Source organism: Eptatretus burgeri, chromosome 15 (assembly GCF_056783735.1).
Source record: "Eptatretus burgeri isolate ZD-2024b chromosome 15, Ebu_testis_v1, whole genome shotgun sequence".
Classification (NCBI taxonomy): domain Eukaryota; kingdom Metazoa; phylum Chordata; class Myxini; order Myxiniformes; family Myxinidae; genus Eptatretus; species Eptatretus burgeri.
In genome coordinates this window covers 10,413,589-10,438,019 of record NC_140975.1, presented here as the reverse complement: position 1 = coordinate 10,438,019, position 24,431 = coordinate 10,413,589, and the positions used below count along the sequence as shown (strand labels likewise).

The 24,431-nt window shown below is 43.0% G+C and overlaps 1 protein-coding gene across 3 annotated transcripts; it reads right to left on the bottom strand.

The window, feature by feature from the left end:
* Positions 1-413: 413 nt before the first annotated feature.
* LOC147011486 (IST1 homolog) lies at positions 414-22,633 on the bottom strand. Of its 3 annotated transcripts, XM_085856407.1 has the most exons (11): positions 22,525-22,613; positions 22,352-22,373; positions 13,636-13,733; positions 13,339-13,519; positions 12,572-12,659; positions 12,396-12,479; positions 9,325-9,438; positions 8,875-9,114; positions 8,536-8,646; positions 7,968-8,007; positions 414-724 (listed from the first exon to the last, which is right to left on the bottom strand). In XM_085856407.1, exons 3-11 carry the CDS (start codon positions 13,721-13,723, stop codon positions 588-590), a joined length of 1,083 nt encoding a protein of 360 aa, XP_085712533.1. In that variant the 5' UTR covers positions 13,724-13,733; positions 22,352-22,373; positions 22,525-22,613; the 3' UTR covers positions 414-587. The 3 variants fall into 3 exon arrangements, with proteins under 3 accessions (XP_085712533.1, XP_085712531.1, XP_085712532.1); XM_085856405.1 differs by lacking the exon at positions 22,352-22,373 and having other exon boundaries at positions 414-731; positions 7,969-8,007; positions 22,525-22,633; XM_085856406.1 differs by lacking the exons at positions 22,352-22,373; positions 22,525-22,613 and adding an exon at positions 22,142-22,342 and having other exon boundaries at positions 414-731; positions 7,969-8,007.
* Positions 22,634-24,431: the final 1,798 nt, after the last annotated feature.

Here is a 24,431-nt window from a genome sequence, read left to right as displayed (position 1 = left end):
TATATATATATATATCTGGTAAATAAATATATGTATACGTATATATATATCTTGTGTAAGAAAACTTTCACCTTAGTACAATGAGGAAGGAAGGATTTTAAGTCTGACTCAGCACCAGTCCCAGGATCATCTACAATTGAAAGCTGAAAACCCCTTCACTCAAGTTATCTTGTAAATAGGATCAGAGAGATATGTGACAATTTTGTCAGAGATGGCCAAACAGATCTTCGTTTAGTTTCTAGAAGTTCATCAGTGAGTGGTGGGGAGTGTTTCAGGAAAAACAAGATTTTTCAATATATATATTTTTTTTTAAAGTTGATTCTTTTGGATTTTTATCTTATTTTAAAATAGCTCGATAGTGCCGAAGCCTTTGTGGCTTTGTGAAAGGTAATAATAAATGATCCCTGACATCATTCCTTCATGGGTGCAAGGAAGTGTTTTAAGTCCCCACAACAAAAAAAAATACATTTCTTCAAAATGCCAACAGGATTTGAATAACTCCAGGCAATGCTGAGTACCCCTGCTAGTAGGTAATAAAATCATTATAAAGAAAAAAAAAAATACAACCGACCGAAGAGCAAAAAAGATCACTTTTTCTTGAGTTCTTGAAACCGTCGAGAAAGCTCATCCAGGTCAATGTCATCGCAGGGCACGTCATAATCTCCTCCGACGGGGTTCCGTGGTGGGAGGTCAGGAAGCCGTCGCTTCGCCCAGTCACTGGACTCTGACGCCGAGATAAAGGCATCCATTTTAACGTTAGGACCGTTCTTCTGATCAATATGGTACTCAACACCTCTGCTGATGGTGTTTTTTTTTTAATTAATTTATTTGTTTTTGTACACAGAGTCGAGGCTCGTGGAAGAGCTAGAAAATGTAGAATAACTTTTTCCTATTTCTGTTATCGCTTTCTTGAAGCACAATTGCAATGGTTTTGTAAACATTTAATTCACTTCTTTGCAAAAACACTTGTGCTATGTAAATCTTAATTCAGGTTTCCAAGAAACACTCCAAACAAAGGTCAAGTTTGTAAGATGATGTCATCGATGAAAATTCAGATAAACAATAAGCCAAGATCATCATGAAGTTTCCACATCTTTGAAACAGACGAGTGCGTTAACTTTTAAAGAACAAGAATAGCTTTGCATCCAAAATATTTTTGTTTCTCCAAGTAAGACGTAACTGACAAGAATATTCTGAAAATCGACATATCATTTAAAAGGAATACTGATAATTGCAAAAAAGGTTTAAAATCAAAACTCATATTTTATAGTTCATTTGACATTATATCAAATGTGGTCTCAAAGACTAATGTGAGATTCTTCTGTTTATTTGCCAATCGCAAAATATTTAAAGATAAAAAGATCTGGTCACCATTTTCGAGATCGAGATCCACACGACAAGCAGAATACCCAAGAGATATGAGGACTCACCTCTGAGCTGTCAAGCCGAGGTTTGAATCCCGACCCCGATATAAACTCCGATCCTGATGTTTCGGATGCAAAGGGTGGAGGAGCTCCTTGTGAACCAACGGCAATCTATATCTAGTGCCCCACTGTGTCTACGGACATCCTCCTGCAGTTGGGTTACTTTTTGTTTTGGAGGTTGGTGGAAGGATTTGCACCCCGGTCACTGAAAACCCTTCACTCCGCAAAACACAAGAAAAGCGCAGAGAAAATAGAAAACCCACTCCGTGGGAGTACCTCCTGTGCAGCTGCCCTCCGCAGGGCAGCTCACTGGATGCCGGAATTGGGGCGAAGCCTTCGGGACCCCCAATCTTTGATGACAGGAGGAAAACCACGGGATAACCTTCCTAGGTCAGATTGCGGTAGTGTGTGTCGGAGTGGTGCTGAGGTGTCGTCCACAAGACTGTGGTCTCCTTGGGTTAACCTGAGGCGGTCCCTTTGGGTGGATGCCTGGAATGGCCTACCCCTAAGAGAGGATAATCACCTGTCTTTGTTATCATATGAGCTCAAGCGTTTGAACATCGGTATTGCAGCACTCTCTGAGGTTCAGAGACCGGATAGTAGCGAGATCATGGTGGGTGGTTACACCTACTATTGGTATGGTCACTCTGATTGTTACCATGCCCAAGGAATTGCTGTGGCTGTGTCCAATAAGTTGACTCCAATGACAATTGAGTTAACACCGGTCAACGAGCGTATTATGAGACTAAGGATTCGTCACTCCTTGGGTGTCATTTTCCTGGTCTCTGTATATACTCCGACTGAGGCGAGTGATCTCACCGTGCTTGTTGTATTGTTGTATACCGTATATACCGACCACATGCTTGTTGTAGCAACTCTGAGGTTGCAGCTTATATCCAGGAGAATGGTACCATCCCAGCCTCGGCTGGATGTTGGCAAGCTCAAGGATGAGAGGGTAGCTCAGGAGTTTGCGAACAGGCCGAGTGAGAATTTAAGTGGTCTGGGTGCTTTGGGGGATCCTGAAGAGTTGTGGAGTGCCTTCAACACCACCATCCGTGATGTTGCCGGTGGATGTCTTGGAACTCACCGAAGGGCGAAGAAGAATTTTGCCTCTCAAGGGACACTGGATACCATTTACCAGAGTCGCAGGGCCAGGCTGAATGGCAGAGCTGAGCTGTTCATGGAGATGAGGTGTAAAACTGTACGTGCGCTCAGGGTGGACAAGGAGGCCGATGTGCGAGGAATCTGTGAGGGGGTAGAGAATCACCTGTGGTCAAGTGATTCTCGTCCTGCTTACAGGGGAATTCACGCATTGCGTTCGTCCAAGCCCGTCCCTCGGTGTACTGCAGTTAGAGCAAAGGGTGGTGGGCTCTTGACAGAGGAGTCCGACGTGGAGGCCCGCTGGGCCGGTTATTTTGAGCGGTTGTACCAGGCTGATCCACCAGCTGTTGAATTGGATGTTAGGGGTGTTACTATCCCTATTGCTGACCCTCCAATCAACTGTTGTCTTCCTTCGTTTCTGAAAACACAGGCTGTGGTGAACCGGTTGAAATGGGGTAAAGCTCCTGGGATCTGTGGCATCCATGCTGAACTTCTCAAGGCTGGTGGAAATGCTGTACTCATGTCATAGTCTGCAGTTCTGTGCTCTGTCTGGAACACAGGTATCATCCAAACTGATTGGAAGAGGGGCCTTCTTGTCTCTTTCTGGAAATGAAAGGGTGATCACCAGGACTGCAGCAACCACTGAGGGGTGATGCTGCTCTCAGTGCCAGGGAAGGTCTTTGCTCGGATAATTCTTCATAGGATTCGACACCATCTGCTTGAGCACCAGCAGCCAGAGCAGTCAGGCTTTACATCTAAGAGGTCAACGATTGACCGTATCCTTGCCCTTCCGGTCTTCACCGAACGCAGACAGTTTCAGCAGGGGCTGCTTGCAACCCATGTTGAACTCTAAAGCGTTCGATTCAGTGAATCGGGATGCCCTCTGGAGGATTCTTGGTCTTCGTGGGGTGCCACCAAAACGGATTAATCTGATGTCTGAACTCTACTCTGGAACTGAGAGTGCTGAGAGATGCGGTGATACCATCTCTGACTTATTTCCAGTTGCTACTGGAGTTTGTCAGGGGTGTGTACTGACCCCCACACTTTTCCGTGCTCGTATGGACTGGATTATAGGGAGGGTGTCGGAGAGTTCAAGCTGCGGTGCATCATTTGGGAATGTCAACATCTCTGACCTTGAATTCACAGATGATGCAGTCATCTTTGTGGAGAATCTGGATATCCTTTTGGGAACCCTTGAGGTGCTGAATGAGGAGTCGGAGCCACTGGGATTATGGGTTTCCTGGGTCAAAACTAAGATCTAGGCTTTCAATGACATCTTGGATGCTGCTATCTTGTCTGTACCTGTTTGTAGTAAGGATGTTGAGGTCATGCAGAGATTCACTTCCCTTGGCAGTGATATTCATGTCTCTGCTGGCTGTGAGCTAGAGGTCAATAGACATCTGGGTTGGGCCTGGGGAGTCATGGATTCACTGGATCATGGGGTGTGGTGCTGTCAGTACCTGTGCAGGACGACGAAAGTCCGAGTCTTCAGATCCTTGGTGCTTCCAGTCTTGCTGTACGGATGTGAGACTTGCACTCTGACCACCAATCTGAGATGGAGACTTAATTCCTTTGGGACCAGGTCTCTTCGGAGAATCCTTGGCTATCGCTGGTCGGACTGTGTGTCCAACGAGCAGTTGCTGAGAGAGACTCAAATGAGATTTGTTACCTGCATAGTTCCCTGAGCATCAGCTGCGGCTGGATGGAAATGTGGCTCGTTTTCCTGACGCTGATCCTGCTCACCAGACTCTCTCAGCGAGGGAGCCTCGTGGGTGAAAGAGGCCAATGAGCTGACCACGTGCCTCATGGTTGCAGCAGGTTGATCAGCATCTCAGTGAGATGGGGATGGGCCAGGCATCTTCCTGGGGGATGTCCAGATGGAGGTCCCTGGAGTCCTGGTGAAAAGTGGATGCAGCAACACGCTGCTCCAGCGCATGCTCCCATACCTGACCTGACCTGCGAGGCATCGGTGTGTGCGCCGTCCATCAGACGGACGTTAATCTGGAGGACCCACCTGCCAGCACTTGTCCTTGGTGGGCGCTAAAGACCCCACAGGGTCCTTCGTGAAATGTTGGTGAGTTATTGCTGATACCCTGGACAAATGACACATTCCTGTCCTGACATACATGGGGCACCACATCAGCAGCACAGGCGTGATCCCAGCAGCACAGGTGCGATCCCAGCCACGATGCAAACCCGCAGCCACGTGCTGCACACAAACCAATGAAAAAGGTCTGGGGCGCTGGACCGGGGAGTGCAGTTGCCAACCCCTGCCTTATTTAAGGAGGTTGAGGGTGGGTGGAGGGGAGAGTGGACATAAAGTGCCTCATGACGTGGATGTCTGAAAAGGTCTGACGACCTTGTTGAACTAACAGAGTGTAAGAGGTTTCCAAAATGCATCATATCCTTAGATTGCCAATAATTTTGTCCTCGCAAGTATTTTGCAGCCTTTGAGGAGACAGAGCTGATAGGGTAAGGGTGAGGAGACCTCAAAATTTCTTCAAAAGGATTCTCAGATTACAATTTGTCCTGTATTTAGTCAAGTTTTACTGCGATAATACACTGCATGTAGACTGGCAGCGACACTACCTCACAAGCCGAGAGTTGCCATTGAGCTACATACAGTGCTGGATTACCTTGTTGTGGGCCTGGTGCCAAACAAATTTGTCGACCCCCATTTGGGGAACCATTGTAAAGGACAGGACATTGACAGAGAAGTGGTCTTTAACACATCACACAGTGTGTTATCTTTATAAATATTTTCAAGTGTTTGTTTATGTGGATTGTGTGAAATCTATCTCTCCGGGTTCTTCCGACATCTCTGTTCCTTTCACACTTCTCTATATTAATTCTAATTATTGGTTTTTCTTTTCTCTCATATCTTTTCCTCTTTTTTTTCTCATTCTTTGTCCATCAGTATCAGGAGAAGTGAATTATTGCAGAATTTTTTTTTAATGAAAGGCTCACTTGGCTGCACTTGGATGGGTTTGAGGGTCGTGGAGTAGCGGCTGAAACCCAAATCCTATCCAGGTTCCTCCTGATGACTCCATCTTTGCTCTTTACCTCTTTGGGTTCCTTCTCATGATTCCCATGCAGTATTTGGTCTTCAATTTTATGTGTGTGTGTGTGTGTTTATACATTATTCTTTTACAGCTGAACCATAGCACCTCGAGGCCCCAAATTTTGGGATGAAGTACTTCAGAATCTGGACAAGATTTTAAGTGACCACATGTTGGCCATGACGTCAATTTTAAGTCAAAGGCCACTATAAAGTGTATATCGGGATGTGGGGCCGGGCAGTGCTGCCGCCAGCACGCAGGCAAAAGGTAACCACCATGAGGCCAATAACTCCATAGCTTTTCAATGTCCAACACGTCCCAAAACTTTTCAATGCTGAGAAAAGCTCACTCAGCCAGGCAGCGCTCGGTATCGCCACCTCCCGCCTCTCCCTCCTCCTCTCACCCCCCGCCCCCCACACCCAATCCCCTGGGCAGTGCTATGCCTGTTAGTGATAAATAATTCTCGGTAAAGCAATTAATTAAAATAATCTTACCGCACGCGGGCGCTACCACCTTTCAGGACATTTTGATGTGCAACAGCTGACTCGTGTAATTCTGTTTTGATCCTGAGTGTCATAATCTACGTGTAATTCCTATTCCGGTTTTTAATTCGATTTGAGGCCACCATTTATATTTCAAGTTGTAACTGGCTGTTTGTCTCCAGATATTTTCTTCTACCCTAAATCAATAAAGGGAGGATGTGATGTTGTATGTGTTTTGTTGCCCTCAAATTAATGCTGCCCCCCCCCCCACTCACTCCCCTTACTCTTCCACTGCTCTGGCATCCCTCAATTAAGGTCTCTTTATTCTCTTGACTTTAAAAAAATTGGGAATTGTATTTTTGTTTTTATTTGCCTTTTCATCTCAACACTCTTGATAATCTTCAAACATTTTGCATATTCATTTTTCCTCAGCTGTTTAGGGTTATAACATAATATAATATAATAACAGCTTGGAAAACCAGTTCCACATATGGGAGAAATGAGGAGCACAAGAGTGGAGGTGTGTGATGAGCTGGGATTTTGAGAGTTTTTAAGAGGAGGGGGTTACTGGAAGAATGTGTGCGGCTTGTCGGGGCTGAGGAGGACAGGAGGGCTGAGAGCAGAGGGAGCAAGACTGGAGGAAAGGCAGGAGAGAGAGAGAGAGAGGCAGAGAGAGGCAGAGAGAGGCAGAGAGAGGCAGAGAGAGGCAGAGAGAGGCAGAGAGAGGCAGAGAGAGGCAGAGAGAGGCAGAGAGAGGCAGAGAGAGGCAGAGAGAGGCAGAGAGAGGCAGAGAGAGGCAGAGAGAGGCAGAGAGAGGCAGAGAGAGGCAGAGAGAGGCAGAGAGAGGCAGAGAGAGGCAGAGAGAGGCAGAGAGAGGCAGAGAGAGGCAGAGAGAGGCAGAGAGAGGCAGAGAGAGGCAGAGAGAGGCAGAGAGAGGCAGAGAGAGGCAGAGAGAGGCAGAGAGAGGCAGAGAGAGGCAGAGAGAGGCAGAGAGAGGCAGAGAGAGGCAGAGAGAGGCAGAGAGAGGCAGAGAGAGGCAGAGAGAGGCAGAGAGAGGCAGAGAGAGGCAGAGAGAGGCAGAGAGAGGCAGAGAGAGGCAGAGAGAGGCAGAGAGAGGCAGAGAGAGGCAGAGAGAGGCAGAGAGAGGCAGAGAGAGGCAGAGAGAGGCAGAGAGAGGCAGAGAGAGGCAGAGAGAGGCAGAGAGAGGCAGAGAGAGGCAGAGAGAGGCAGAGAGAGGCAGAGAGAGGCCGAGAGAGGCCGAGAGAGGCCGAGAGAGGCCGAGAGAGGCCGAGAGAGAGGCCGAGAGAGGCCGAGAGAGAGAGAGAGAGAGAGAGAGAGAGAGAGAGAGAGAGAGAGAGAGAGAGAGAGAGAGAGAGAGAGAGCTCACCTACCTGTACCATGAGAACAACAGACCTTGTGCCATGGCTTCATCGCAGGATATGGAAATAATGTTGCAAACTTTTAGAGTCCACACAAGAGGGAGAGGGGGAGGGGGAGAATGTGATGCTCAGACGTGTCAGCCTGTAGGGGAGAGCAGTACTCCATTGAGCTACTGCAGATTCATTTCATTACATTTGCTGAGAACATCATCTGAAGCCTACATTCCCAATGGCAGTTCATGTTGATAGCTCACGAGTGGTCTTATGCGGTTCTTTTACCGAGCATGCTCGAACTGCCAAAGTGCAGCCTCGAAGGCAACAGAGGCCCCTCAGTTCCAAAATGAGACTTGTTTTGAACCGCATCCCAAATATATTAGAATCTTCCAATTATGTTTGTGGCCCAGCTTCCATGGAGTATAGGTTTCCAGAGTAATTATAATTTATGTCGGAGTCAATCATGACTGGAACTGTATCGTAAAACAAAACCAATAAAATAGTTGGCAATAAGAAGAGAAGTCTTACCTGGGAAGTCAGATATCTCTTCATAAGTTTGGAAACATTCCTTCAGCACATGTAAAACAAAGAGAGTGTCCATAACACAGTGAGCTTAAATGACTGCAACACCATCTCAGAAAGCACAGCAACATGGGTCTTCTTCTTCGTTCGTATGCAGCACAAGGCTGCGGGGTAGCATCATGGGCTAAGGGTGTGGCTGTGCCGCTGATGCAGTGCCCTCTGCAGATTTGGGCAGGAATTTGGAATTTGTTAATGGTGCCGGCGATAGCTCATCTACTCTTCACGAAGGACACAATGGGATTGTTAACATTGACCAACGAATGCCGGCAACCTGTTTAACGTCCATCCAACACATGTTGACGGATCACCCTGCCTGTAAAACATCAGAATGACAGTTTATAGTTGGGTCAGATTTCAAACTCAGGCTAGAGAGCTGAAAGGCGAGTGTGCGTACCTCTAGGCCATCCTCTCAGCTCAACAATATGGGTAAGACGGTCAATAAACCATGGCTTCCGTCAAATGGAAAAACCTTTCATCACCTGACAGTGGGCATGGTGACAGCTCAATGATGTACCTCACTGGTTGGCAATGTGACCACAGGTGGGGCCTTCGGAAGGGGTGGAGGCTGATTTCCAGTGAAGGGAAATGGTCGATAGGTGTCAGTGTCAAAGACAGCAGCATCGTCCTAATGAAACAAAACAAACATTAAAAAAACATGCATATCCCCTTAAAAAAAAAACAGCAACAATTCCTGTTCTTTCTTTTGGAAACTACAATTGGTTTTGTCTATTGATGAATTTTCAATTTTCAATTTTAGCACTTAAAGTGAAAATCAGAGTGCAAGTGCAAGTTCTGAATGTGAAAATGTTTTACAGTAAACAATGGCTCAAAACCATGCCTATCAGGTCCTCACCGCAGCTCTGGTAATGCCAGAATTGGGAGGCTTTTGTTGTCGCAGCGGAGGTGGGTAATTAGCCTCAGGTCGTGGTCCAAAGCCCGGCCGATGCTGGTGGGAATATCTCGGCATCACTTCGGGCCCAACGTCCAAGTCACAAAAATGATCTTCACCTTGAGACCCAAATCCAGATCCAGGTCCACCAGGTTGGTCTTTTTTCATCGATTCATTCAGGCATATGGCTTCCATGCCGGTTTCCTGAAATTAGGGGGAATAAAAATAATAAATTCACTCAAACTTGGAAAAATTAACTCGATAAACGAAGCTATCTGTAAATGAGAATTCTGGTCGATGCAGCAGTGCATAAGCAACCACACATACACCGATAAACAAGTGACCGCAGACAGAGTCACTCACATGTAACGACACAACAAGAAATACACACATGACCAGTAACAGGAAACTCACCACCACTTCCAGGTAATTGTGTTCGTAAGTAATATTGTAGTTCTTGGCAATCTCCACCAGGTACTGTTCCACGAGGAACCTTGGAGGTGTCTCCGCAGCGAGTTTCCGCAGCAACTTCAGGTAAAACAGCAGAGTTCGTTTCCTTTTTAATGGTGTTGCAATTCCGTACTATACAACTTCTGTTTAAACTTTCAGGGCACTTTCGCTTAGCATTTGTCACATTTGACGTTTTCTTTTTAACTCTGTCATCAGGATGGTAGTTCTCAATTGACGTGGACTTTATTTGAGAACCCTAAAAAAAATCTAGAAGGGCAGTCTTCGACATCGTGAGGTCACCAGATACGTCTCTGCCCACATTATTACATCATTATACATACTTGCACCAAGTTTGATGTGAATCCCTGAACCCAGATTCAAAATCTATATTAATATTTCGGCACACCCCTTTCTTTGTTCCACCATCAGATTTTTGTTACTGCATGAAATGAAACAAGCTTTGACATATATAGTAATGATATTATTGTCTTCCTTAAGAGGCTCCTCAAAATTCCTTTTGATGATTATGGCAGTTAAACAGTTCATGTTCTCCATTTGCAAAATGGGAGGAATTATTGCACAAAAAAGAAATAAAAATGTTTCCCATTTTTTAGAGGACCACTAAGATGAGCGGCTTATAGAATCACGCTACATTTGGGGAGAAAACAGTTGAGTTCATACCTGACTAATTTGCACTTTCCATGTGCCGTAGTTTCTTCACAAAACCATGACTTTCTGACCAGCTAAAATCTACAAGATATGAATATGTAGAAGAAACTGATCCGGCCTTTTGGATCACTTTAAAGTAGGGTGCCCTGTCATTTTAATGCGCTCTATGGATCCTCCGGAACTCACGAATGGTACACGATGTGTAGTCACTAAACTACGTGGTAATGTCATCGAAGTGGAAAACCTGAATGATAATCTTTGGATAAAAATGATATAATATATTGTTTAAAATACATTCATGCTATCTGTCTTTTACCATATGTTGCCAGTGATGCCCGTCGAAGACGGGCACCTTTACTAGTATTAAATAATTCTCGCTGCCAAACCATGCATCCAATCAGGTTGAAATCTAAAACGTATATTACCCATGACTACTAGATCATAGTTGTGACGTTTCACATCGATTGATTAGGCGGTTCAAGAGAAACAATTATTTAAGGATTTTCGTTCAATCAAATATGGCTGTCAGACCATGCTGTTTCCCCTCGATCTGTCAAGCTGCTCTGGAGAAGAGGATTTTTAAAGGTTTATTCTTCAAAAAAAAAATCATAGTTGCCAAATCATGTAACGTATGACATCATAGGTAGAGAACTTTTTGGTCCTCATGGATGGGCGATCATACGTGTAAAGTTTGGCCTCGATATGTTCAGCCGTTTCGGCAAAGATTTTGAAGGTTTATATGTAAAAAAAAAAAAAAAAATATGGACACTGAACCGCGTGACCAATGATGTCGTCAATTTTTTTCCCCCCATAAAATTTATCCCTAAATGACCTTCAAAAATTTTCATACTGATCGGATAAAAGCGTTTGACGTTTGTAATTATGACGTCACAACGAAGCCACCTACGGCATCAAAAAAAAAAAATTAAACTTGTTTCCCATGGTGAGTACCTCACATGTGCCAAGTTAAAATATATATATATATATATATATATATATATATATATATATATATATATATATATATATATATATATATATATATATTATACGGAGTGTTTTCGGAGCTACAAAGGTCCAAAGTTTTTCCTTTTTTCCAACATGGCTGCCATACCACGTGATCCATGTCATGATTATCAATAAAATATTCCACATGAGTAGTTGCCCCTATGATGAAAATTTCATGTCAATTGGATGAGCGGTTACAGATAAAACAGATAAAATTCGCATGGACGGACATATGTACACGTCAGTACGGACAACCCGAAAACATAATGCCTCCGGCGATTTCATCAGCGGAGGTATTAAAAAACACAAAAAAAAAACAGATGAGTAGATGAAACTTCATTTGCTCGTCAAGGTTTTTCCCCGTTATAAATACAATTTTTTTCCATTGATGTGGCCATGACGATGCCATTTACGGAGTCATTTTTGGGACGAGTATGCGCATATTTCAGGACAGGTATTTTGACGTAGGACTGACCGGATGGCTCAGAGGTACACATGCACACCTCTAAGCTGTCTTGCCTGGGTTTGCATCCTGGTGTTTATCAATGTGTGTGCCGTCCCTCTGATGGATGTTAAACTGGGTGCCCTGTCTTCCAGCATTTGTTGTTGGATGTTAAAGAGCCCCATGGTGTCTTTCGTGAAGAGAAGGCGAGCTATCGCCGGCACTCTGGCCAAATTACAAATTCCTGGCCGAACTGCTGCTGGGAAGGCAATGGCAAACTACCCAGTATAACCCTTGCCAGTAAACTGCTTCGGCAGAACCGACGCTCTGTAACAAAGTATGGTACATCAAAATCAAAATCAAAATCAAAAATCTGATCAAACAACATATAAATGCTTCATCCCAATTCATATGTTGGGGTGCTGTGGCACGAAAATGAATGAACTGTGATTCACTTGTGTAATCTCATAAACATTCATTCATTGATAAATCCTGCTGTCCCATGTTCAAATGCAGTCAATGCACTATTGTAATCGATTCTCTCAAAACACTAAGAACAACTTCTGTGGAAGTCCAATAAAAATTAATCAATGAGTGCTAGATATTTTAATGATTCCTGGGTTGGCCTGTTTAGTATTCCCAATTGACAGCATGGCTTGTGATGCTGGGAACCTCAGTTCAAATCCCATAAACTGTTCATCATTCACCAAAATCCTTGTAAACGATGCCTGCTTTTTGACTTGTGTATGATTTCTGACGTGAGCATAACATCAGTGGGGTGGGGATTGGGGGTGGGAAGAAACATTGAAAAAAATATATATATATATATATTCTTGATTTTAAGGAATCAAATAAAGATAAATAATTATAAATCATCAACAACTATGGGAACAATCATACTTGTACAATGACTCACCTTCTGGTTCACAGTATTCATCTGGTTCGTTCGACACAACTTTCCAAATTCTTTACTGTACTTTGCGCAAAGCTGGTCCGACACCTGGACAAACATCATGGTTACCAAGTTAGATTTACAAGCACCTTGGATTCACCAATATGAGTTTGTTATCTAACAAAATAACAAAAACCAACCACTTTGAGTTCAGGAATCTCTGCGATGAGTCTTGGTGTGGCCCAGATTATGGAGGAGACCGATTCTGATAAACCTTGGTCCAATTCCCTGTTATGATAAAACAAAGACCAACGCAGGCAGCTTAGCTTTCAGTAAAGCCAAATAAGACAAGGGGGGGGGGGGAGAAGATATAAGGTGATGGACACAACCACAAAAGAGATGCAATGAAGAATAAAGTACAAACGAGAACGGCACTCGGTGGAGCGCATACCTCGCAAAAAAATTATCAGATCCAGATCCGGATTTGGATCTTCACCACAATTGAATCATTTCTTGTCACACCCCCAACCTGTCCACCAAGTTTCCTCTGAATCTGTCCGCAACCTTTTGAGATATCGTACTACATATCGTTTTTCAGCCCTATCTCTCAATGGTGAAGGATAAATTAAAAAATTCTAGTAGTCGATTCCGGATCTTCACCAAAGTCTAATCGGTTCGTCGTCATCACACACCCAATTTAATCCAAATCCATCCACAAAACTTTTTGAGATATTCTGCACACAAACAGACAAACAGACAGACAGACAGAGCGGGGTGAAAACATAACCTCCTTCACCTTCGGCGGTGGAGGTAATAAACACGTATGTGGATAAATAAAATAATGACGAGAACACAAGGTATCGACGAGGCTTAGATGAGAGATCTTCAAATGAAAAATTTGGGTTTTACAAATAGAAATGTCGGCAGACTATGAGAGTGGAGTGAAAGAACGTCTGCCCAGTCATACTTCATACTGGTGACAAGACCAAAGCGAGCAAGGAGGAGATCACAAAGCAGTTCCAGAATTTCCATGGCCTCCACGAGAAGGTCTTCACGGACCACCTGTTCGACCCGCAGGCGTGCCCTATCTTCCTTACCCGCACGCAAGACCTCGGCCACCTCGGCACGTGCCTTCTGTGCCAGCTCGGCTGGGATGGTGCAAACGGGGGCAAGATTCAGCTTGTACACCACACATCCGATCTTAATGGCAACAACCAAGACGGAAGGTCAAATTAAACAGAAATACGAAAGATTGAAAACTTACTCTTCTTCTTCTGCTGAAGCTTAAGCCGACCGATGACAACACGAAGGTTAGCCTTCAGACGATCACTTTTGAATCCACCTGACATCATGGTGTTTCACCTGGAACCATTGGATATTGAATTATATCAGCTCACGTAATAATTTTAATAACTCAAATATTTTTAATAACACCAAAAAAAACTGATAGAAGCATTTTTTTGCTTCTTTATACACCTTGTGTGGGTTGGCTTGTTCATGTTCCCACCTTGGGTTGGCCTACGAGTTTTCACATCTGAACCCGTGGCTCTTGATGCGAGGAAATCAAGGTTCAACCATCATGTACTGTATGATGTGTTTGTTTGTTGTCCACTAATGTCCTTGCAATTGATGTAAAACAAATTGTTCTCTCATGTGTTTGTCTTAAACATCATAAATGGTGTATATTCCCTAAACGAGACACTGCTGTATGATATCGCTCAACAATGTCTTCTTATCCTTCTTTCTTAATGCCTTAATCCCAACAAGTTCAATTGGGATAAACTTCCCAGTTCTCCTCCATGTGTTCTTCTTCCCCCCCCCCCCCCCGCCCACCCCATGATCTCACTCTCACTTTCTACGCTGCTGTTGCTGTATCCCCCTTTCCATGTTGTTGTTGTTGTTGTTGTTGTTGTTGTTGTTGTTGTTTCGTATGCAGCCTCTGGCTGTCAATTGCATCATTTTTTCCAGAAGCACGGCTGTGCTGCTAATGCAGTGTTCTAGAAGTTCTGGAAGCACGGCTGTGTTACCAGTAAGCTGGTACTCATTTTGCTGGCACCCAACACCAATCTTTTCTCCCTTTCTATGATGCTCTAACGCTTCCATGAGCCTCGACCATCATTCTAAAATATGCCATTTGGTGTCTGTCTGTCTGTCTGTCTGTCTGTCTGACCATGATACATTCGGTCATTACTTGTCAAATCTCAACCAAGCTTGATAGGGGGGGGGGGCACCAAGGGTCACACGACAGAAGGTGTAGTGACTATATTTACCTCCCTCCCCAAAGGGGTTTTCCACCTTGGACAAATGGCATGTTAAGGTGTAGAAATAGCTTATCATGGCGTTTTTCGAAGGCCGCTTCTAACAACAAAAAGTAATAACACATGATTACAAAACAATATTAATGGCCCTCGGTAGAGCACATACCTCCAACATGCAATGCTTGATCCAAGAGAACACATCAGGCCCAAATTATTTTTTGAGATATCATGCTTTATATTGTTTTTAGCCCCATCTTTCAATGATGAAGAATAGCTTTAAAAATTAAAACAAATTCTCGTATCTTGATCTGGATTTGGATCTACACCAAAATCAAATCACTTTGCACTTGTCACACACACTCAACCTGTTCACCAAGTTTTGACTGAATCCGTCAACAACCTTTTGAGATATCGTGCTGTATATCATTTTTGGCCCGATCTCTCAATGGTGAAGAATCGCTTCAAAAAATTCCCGTATCCAGATCTTCACCAAAATCAAATCACTTTGTACTTGTCACACACTCAACCTGTCCACCAAGTTTTGTCCGAATCTGTCCACATTTTAAGATACCCAAGTATACAAACAAACAAACAAACAAACAAACAAGAAAGAAGTCATGTATAGCATGATACTTGTGAAATCCATAAAACAAAATTGACCTCAAAAAAAAAATTATTGGTGGTTGAATTCAATGATCAAATTTCAAGTCAATTGGATGAAAATTGACAATTTTAGAAATCCCACCTAAGTTGACCTTTTAGCTGATGTTGACTTCAAAAATAATTGGCTGGTTGAATTAATTGACATGAAATATAAATCCTCTTCAAATTTCAAGTGAATCGGACGAAAATTGACAATTTTAGAAACAATTTTATAAATGTGGCCCATGTTGATGTTTTGGCCTATGTTGACCGATTTGCCAACAATGACCTCAAAAATTGGTAGGTGGTTGAATTCAGTCACCTGATATGCAAATGCTCTTCAAATTTAAAGTTAATCGCATTAAAATTGAGGATTTTAGAAATTCGGCCCATGTTGACCTTTTGGACTAAGGTGACCTCAAAAATAATACATAGTTTAATTCAGTGACCTGATATGTAAATCCTTTTCAAATTTCAAATCAATCGGATGAAAATTGAGGATTTTAGAAAATTTGGCCCAAATTAGCCTTTTGGCCTATTTTGACCTTTTGGCCAATGTTTACCTCAAAATTAATAGGTGGTTGAATTCAGTGACCTAATAGGCAAATGGTCTTCAAATTTCAAGTTAATTGGATTAAAATTATAGATTTTATAAAAATTTGGCCCAAATTGGCCGACGTTGATCTCAAAATTAATAGGTGCTTGAATTCAGTGACCTAATAAGCAAATGGTGTTCAAATTTCAAGTTAATTGGATTAAAATTGAAGATTTTATATAAAAAAAAATTGGCCCAAATTGGCCTTTTGATCTCAAAATTAATACGTGCTTGAATTCAGCAACCTGATATGCAAATGGTCTTCAAATTATCAAGTCATTTGGATGAAAGGTGACAATTTTAGAAACAATTAAAAAATTTCGCCTATTTTAGATTGACCTTACGTCCTATGTTGACCTTTTGATTAATGTTGGCCTCAAAAAGTAATTGTTGGTTGAATTCAGTGACCCCTATTTGCAAATCCTGTTCAAATTTCAAGTCAAATCGGTTGAAATTTGAGGATTTTAGAAAATTTGGCTCAAATTGGCCTATTGGCCTAAATAGACCTTTTTGTTCGACCAAATTTTATGAAACTTCAATGTGGGACTCGTCACAGGGCTGGTGACATTAATCTCCGAAAATTTCAGAACGATCTGTTGAGCGGTTTGGGCTGGAGGCGAGTGGACAGACAAACACACAAACACACAGACAAACTAGAGGGGGAGCACTCGGTAGAGTGCAAAACCTCTGCCGCCAATACTACTGGGTCACTTAAGTGAACCTGATATCCTATTCATTGTAGGTCAAAACGGATCAGACTCTACTGAACCACGATTGAATAAACTAAACTAGATCGACGCGCATGTAGAAATGCCAAAAAAATAAAATCGAAAATTTTTTTGAAAAAAAAGTTGCAAAATTTGTTGTTGTTTTTTTTCCTCTAACAATTTTTTTGGGGGGGTTGGAAATCCCTTAAAACATGTAGAAATGCAAAAAAAAAAAATTCAAATATTTTTCAAATAAAATCGAAATTTTTTTGAAAAAAAGTTGCAAAATTTTCTAAGTTTTTTTTTTTTGGACCAAGTCCAAAATCTAATGGCATGATCCTTGGACCATACCGAATCCCCCACCAAGTTTCGTCGAAATCCGTCTCGGAGTTTTTCCGTAATACTGTTCACAAACAAACAGACAGGGGTGAAAACAGTAACCTCCATCCCTCTTCGATGGCGGAGGTTAACAAACACACAGACAAACTAGAGGGGGAGCACTCGGTAGAGTGCAAAACCTCCGCCGCCAATACTGCTCGGTCACTCAAGTGAACCTGATATCCTATTCATTCAATTTGACATCAACAGTGCTCACAGAGTTATAGTTTTCAACTTTCCCTTTTACTTTTACATACTCAATTCATTCGTCATAACTAGATTCCTCGAGACAGAAATTGATTTTACGTGGGTATATCCACCTGAAGTTCCAAAATCAGCCGCAATTATAATTTTGGCATGTTTTTTGTTGGAAATCACTTATAACATGTAGAAATGCAAAACAAAAATTCAAATATTTTTTCAAAATGGCCACCATAGCGGCCATATTGGATTTTGGACCAAGTCCAAAATCTAATGGCATGATCCTTGGACCATACCTAATTCCCCCACCAAGTTTCGTCAAAATCCGTCGAGGAGTTTTTCCGTAAAGGGGCTGTCACACCTTGACGATTTAGCCAGCGTATGCCGATTTATGAAAAATTTGTCTAAAACGCTGGCACACGTCGAATACGTTATGGGTACGTTAGGTGCACGCTGAAAAACACTACCATAGGTCGTATTACGCTGGTTTAAAACGTTGTACTTTTCTTCTTCTTCTTCTTTCGGCTGCTCCCTCCTTTAGGGGTCGCCACAGCGAATCATCCGCATGATCCGCATAGTGATTTGGCACATGTTTTACGCCGGATGCCCTTCCTGACGCAACCCTGGTCGCCTCTTACGACACAGGGATATGGTACACCTATTTTAACCGGGGTATACACCGGCCCAGTACACTGGTACTCATTTCGCCGACCTCGAAAGGATGACAGGCTGAGTCAACCCCCTGGTGTATTAATTCAGTGGTCCAACGGAGCTTGAACTCAGGACCTTTTGGATCTCAAGCCACTGCCCTAACCACTGCGCCAACACCAGGCTCCTTCTTGTACAACAAAACGTTGTACTTTTTGGTTGTCCAAAAAAATTTGAATGCTTGAAATTTTACGACATATTCGGCGTTTGGCTCACACGTTCCGCTACGCTGGCCATAAGTTGTAGGCACGTTATGCGATCGTCGACACGTTAATTGTATGTTACTCATAAGTCGAAACACGTAGAGGTAACATTCGCGTACCCGAAACTTATTTCTAACCTATGAGTAACGTTTTGTAAGCACGCTACACGAATGTTGTTCACACTTCGCAACACGCTACTTGAAAGTTCCTCATACGTCAAAATACATCAAAGTAATGTTTAGGGTACCCGTGACTTATTTATAACGTGCTTGGGAATTATTACGCTATGCATACGCTAGCGGCTAGACTATCGTTGGGCATAGGTTGTGGACGACTAAAACACGATAAACAATCGTTGGTATAACTTATCTATAAGTTATCGAAGCGTTCTGTGTTCATTACTAGTACATTATGCATTTGTCAAAGTCGTTTTTAATACTTTAAAAAGTAAAACAAAGAAATATTTCATCGTGGGAATGAGGAAAAAAAATAGCCGAAAAGAACATCGAACAATGGTGCAAAGTAGTCTCCTATTCGTGGACGAGAAGAGGATCCATCATCACCCACACCCTCCCCATCACGCTCACATACTACTATTGACAAAGACATACTACTACCAATGCTACTACAACAACTACTACTATTACTACTGTCACGCACACCAACTACTACTAATCGTATTACTACTACTGATACTACTGGCATTGACATCTACTCAACATGGAGTCTGGAACAATGATGGGTTCCTCTTGTAAAGCCCATTTGTATATACCAATTTCCCTTAACGCTGCCAATACGCCATTACACAGTAAATGTAAGTTAGAAACACGTTTAGTAAGTGCTGTGGTCGTCCGGAAGATGTCAATCAAATTCGTCTACATACGACAATGTGCGTTTTAGATACGTTACAAATAGGTTCATAGCATGTTACTCAAAGGTTAGAAGCACGTTATACTTAGGTTCAAAGCATGCTATACATAGGTTCATAGCACGCTAGTCATTGGTTCAAGGCAAGTTACAAATAGGTTCAATGAACGTTACTCATAGGTTTCAAGCACGTTAAACATAGGTTCAGAGCACGCTACTCATAGGTTAAAAGGACGTTACCCATTGGTTGAAAATTAGGTTGCGGGTATGTTAAATATTACCTTGACGTGTTTTGACTCATGAGTAACCTCCAAGTAACGTGTGTCCGTCGTGTGTAAACGATCGCGGAGCGTGCCAGGAACATATGACAACGCATGCGGAACGTGTTAGCCATACGCTGAGTAAGTCGTAAAATTTTCAGCATGCTTGAAATTTCACGACTTATTACATGTACCACGTAATATGACAGCGTACTTCATTGTTTTCCAGCCGACTCTTAACGTATACACAACTTACCTATACCGTATTCGACGTGTGCCAACGTTTTAGACACATTTTTCATAGGCCGGCATACGCTGGCAAAATCGTCAAGGTCTGACTGCGATGTTGACACTTCAAATTCTCAAGCGGTTATGAATTAAATCAGCGTCCGGCAGGTTCTTAACAGGCTACGCCACGAGTTCGCCGGCGACGCGTAAGTTAAACCATCGTTGGGCATAGGTTGTGAACGCCGACAACAGGCTAAGCATTCATTGGTAAAAGTTATCAATAACACAACGAAACGTTCTGTGCCCGTTACTGATATGTTATGCATACGACCAACACGTTATGAATACGCCCAAAACTTAAAAAAAAAACATCAAAATTTCAGCGTACGCCAACGTTTTACATACATTTTTATACGTTGCCATTGCTGGCTAAAACGTCAAGGTGTGACAGGGCCCTAATACTGTTCACAAACAAACAAACAGAAAGGGGTGAAAACAGTAACCTCCGATCTTTGATGGCGTGTTAACAAACAAACACACACAAGCAAACACACAAACAAACACACAAACAAGCCGGTAGGCGGACATGGGTAGTCGACTACCCAATAGAACCTGACGCGATGGGCCCGTTCGATGGGGAATGACCTGAGGATTAAGCACAAGAAAATTCATGATTCTGGCTTCAAGGGTTAATGCCGCAGATTGTTTTTCGTTAAAATACCCCCACATTTAGAGGTTTTTTGGCTGTTGCTAGCAGGGATCCATAGGAACGGTTCTTTCTCACACATAACTAGGACATACCATGAACCTACCATACCAGTTTCATGTATATCTGACTCATGGTCTCTGAGATATAACGAACTTCGTTTTTTTATTGTTTTCGACCAGGGTTCATTCAAAGTATCTTCTCCGACAGTTTTCATAGGATCCGGCTGGAAATTTTTGACAAAATGGCTGAATGTATTGCCCACAGTCACTCGTGGCCCAATTTTTGATTTTCTAAAAAAATTGTTTTTAATGATTTTCAAAAATTTCAAAGTCCCGTTGCTCAGCAACGGTGGTGTCCATAGCAACGGGTCTCATTTGCACACAACTCGGTCATGGTATGAACCTACCAACCAAGTTTCATCAAAATCGCCATTGTATTAACGAAGCACTGGACCGAACAGACAGACAGACAAATAAGCCGGTAGGCGGACATGGGTAGTCGACAACCAATAGAACCTGACGCGATGGGCCCGTCTGATGGGGAATGACCTGAGGATTAAGCACAAGAAAATTCATGATTCTCGCCTCAAGGGTTAATGCTGCAGATTGTTTTTTCGTTAAAATACCCCCATATTGAAGTTTTTCAGCCGTTGCTCGGCAACAGAGGGGTCCATAGCAACGGTTCTTTCTTACACATAACTACGGCATACCATGAACCTACCATACCAGTTTCATGTATATCTGACTCATAGTCTCTGAGATATAACGAACTTCGTTTTTTATCGTTTTCGACCAGGGTTCATTCAAAGTCTATCTTCTCCAACAGTTTTCATAGGATCCGGCTGGAAATTTTTGACAATATGGCTGAATGTACTGCCCACAGTCGCTTGTGGCCCGATATTTGATTTTCGGAAAAAATTTTTACGATTTTTCAAAAACGTCAAAGTCCTGTTGCTAGGCAACGGTGGTGTCCATAGCAACGGTTCTCATTTGCACACAACCAGGGAATGGAATGAACCTACCAACCAAGTTTCATCGAAATCGCCATTGTATTAACTGAGCACTGGACCGAACAGAGGGACAGACAGACAGAGAGACAAGCTGGTAGGTGGACATGGGTAGTCGCCTACCCAATAGAACCTGACGCGATGGGCCCGTTCGATGGGGAATGACCTGAGGATTAAGCACAAGAAAACTCATGATTCTAGCTTCAAGGGTTAATGCTGCAGATTGTTTTTTCGTTAAAATACCCCCACATTTAGAGGTTTTTCGGCCGTTGCTAGGCAACGGAGGGGTCCATAGCAACGGTTCTTTCTCACACATAACTAGGACATACCATGAACCTACCACACCAGTTTCATGTATATCTGACTCATGGTCTCTGCGATATAACGAACTTCGTTTTTTTATTGTTTTCGACCAGGGTTCATTCAAAGTCTATCTTCTCCAACAGTTTTCATAGGATCCGGCTGGAAATTTTTGACAATATGGCTGAATGTACTGCCCACAGTCACTCGTGGCCCGATATTTGATTTTCGGAAAAATAAATTTTTAATGATTTTTCAAAGATTTCAAAGTCCCGTTGCTAGGCAACAGTGGTGTCCATAGAAACGGTTCTCATTTGCACACAACTCGGTCATGGTATGAACCTACCAACCAAGTTTCATCGAAATCGCCATTGTATTAACGGAGCACTGGACCGAACAGAGGGTGACAGACAGACAAACATATCGACGGAAATACTGATAAGGGTAGATCAAAAAAAAATTTTTTTTTTCGACGACTACCCAACATTTCGACGGAAATACTGATAAGGGTAGATCAAAAAAAAATTTTTCTACTATATCGACTACCCAACATATCGACGGAAATACTGATAAGGGTAGAAAAAAAAATCTCAAAAAACATTTTTGAGATTTTTTTTCAACTCGATCGACTACCCAACAAACACACAAACAAACACAACTCTGAGAACAACAAAGTTGAACAGCTTGGTCCATGAACTGATCCCTTACCGAAGAGAAGGTGACGCTGGAAGAGACGGAACGATCCTCATCCTTTCATCTCATCACGTGCTCTAACCACAGTAACTTCGCCTCTCCCATACAAGCAAGTCCTACTCTCTTGTGTATTTCCTCATTCGTCAACTGCTTAGTTAGTGATACTCTGATAACCCACCGAAACTAAGCATTTTCATCTCCATCCTCTCGAGAAACTACTCTTACCTTCCTCTTTACGTCCGTGTTTCTGCGAAACGAACAAGACATTAAATATGAGAGAACATACCGAATTACCTACAACACTCACAACTTATATCTGCTTCAACATTCTGGAGGGAAAACAAATTAAAAACAAAAATAAATTAAAAAAAAAGATTTCCCAAAGGAGAAAAACCAACCTTTAGCAGGTACGCGAGACCGGAAGAGACTGGTTATGAACAGCTCCGCCCCTTTATCTCTGACGTCATGTTACGGGGCTTCCTGAATCGCCCTTTACCACTACGTCACTGTCGTTGACGGGATTATATGCTCCGCCCCCTTCCGTTGGACGTTTTTCTGTTGTCACGTAAAGCTATCTATTTATTACGTACGCAGCAACGATGGATTTTTATTTTTGGATTCAAAATCGAGCCTGATGGAAGAGCCGAACCTCCAACACACCCCCAGCCCACTCCTGTCGTTGCTCCATGCTTGCCACTCCCCAACTCCTGTACCTTCCCACTTCTTGCCTTTGTGAGATCATTCATTCTCCCTTCTCGTCTTTTTCTCATTTAGCTCCAGGTACATCGGTAATAAATAGCAGTCACAAACGAACAATAAGTAGCGGTCACACCCACGAACCCATCACAACCAGAACAAGCCTAACGTGACTGCTTTTGAATGATGCGGTTCACAGGTGCATTGTTGTAGATATGTGACGTCACCGAACAGGTATAAATAATCTTATCGCAAAGACCTTTTTGGATATGAATGAAATATCGATCTTTATTATTGTTAAAATGTATGAACAAAGCAAACCAAAACCAGTGACTTGACACATCTGCTTCCTTCCCTTCAGGTACTTTGTAGACTTGGTGTAAAGTGCTTGTGAGGGTTCATGACACATGCTCAGAATAAATAACTCCATTCACGTCGTGAGGTGCAAAGGGCTGCCAAGGCAGTTTTATTGGCTGAGGAGTACAATCCTGGGTGGGTTGCCACTCCAACGAAGAACACTCGATAAGGCTTACTGAGCCAGTAAGCTGGTACTCATGTTGTAACCTCAGGATGACGGGCTGAATCAACCCACATGATGTAATTTCTACGTGGAAAAACAGGATTCTCGAACTCAAGACCCGAAGATCTTCAGCCAGCCACCTCAACCGGTAAGCCAACACCAGGGTTACGACACATGCAAGCACAGCTGATATTAGTTTCGCACCATCGGTTTCACCGAGGCTTGTTATGCCCCCAATTTTGTAACTCATTGATCACTAAACAAAGTCCGATGCACCAAAAATTGCCCAATATTTCAGTATGTAACATATAGACACTAGACAGTGCCTAATGTTAACGATAAAACCGCCGTGAGTGGTTTTAAACGTCGAGCTCCATGACTCAGCAGTCGTCACAACTCCACACCTGACAATGGTGTCCCACTGCAGGTGACGGCAGGAGGGGTATGAATACAAAGTGCAAATACATCTACAAATCCTTCACCGGCAGACGTGACTGTGATTTCCATGTGACTTTTTTTTTTGTATACCTTGGTCGAGGCTCGTATGAGAGCTAACACACAACTCACAGCAAGGGGGCATGAGACGAGAGGGGCGGGAGTGGAAGGAACAAAACAGTGGGGAACAGACACATTAGGTGAACTGTGGAAGGGAGAGGGATGGGGATGGGACGGGGAACATGGCGAAGAGAAGATGGACATTATAGGAACTTTCAGGAAGGAAAGCAGTGGAATTGAAGGAAGTGGGGTTGGATGGATTATCGGGGGTTGAAAAGATCGAGGATTTGGATGGGGGAAGATAAGAGGTGGTGGTGAACAGCTGTTTTGAAAGCCTGGAGGGAAGAATGGGAAAGAATAGAGTGAGGAAGTTTATTCCAAAGGCGGGAAAAAAGAGGAATGAAAGAGTGAAGATGAGCAGTGATTCGTGATTTTGGTAGTTTGACCAGAAGGGGGTTGTTGGCGGACCTTGAGCGCCCTGTGGAAATGTGGTGGGAACAAATCGCAGAGAGAGAGCAGGGGGGGCAAGGCTGGAGAGGAGTCGGTAGAAGACAGAAAGACCACCGACCAACCTGCGGTGATTGAGTGAGAGGC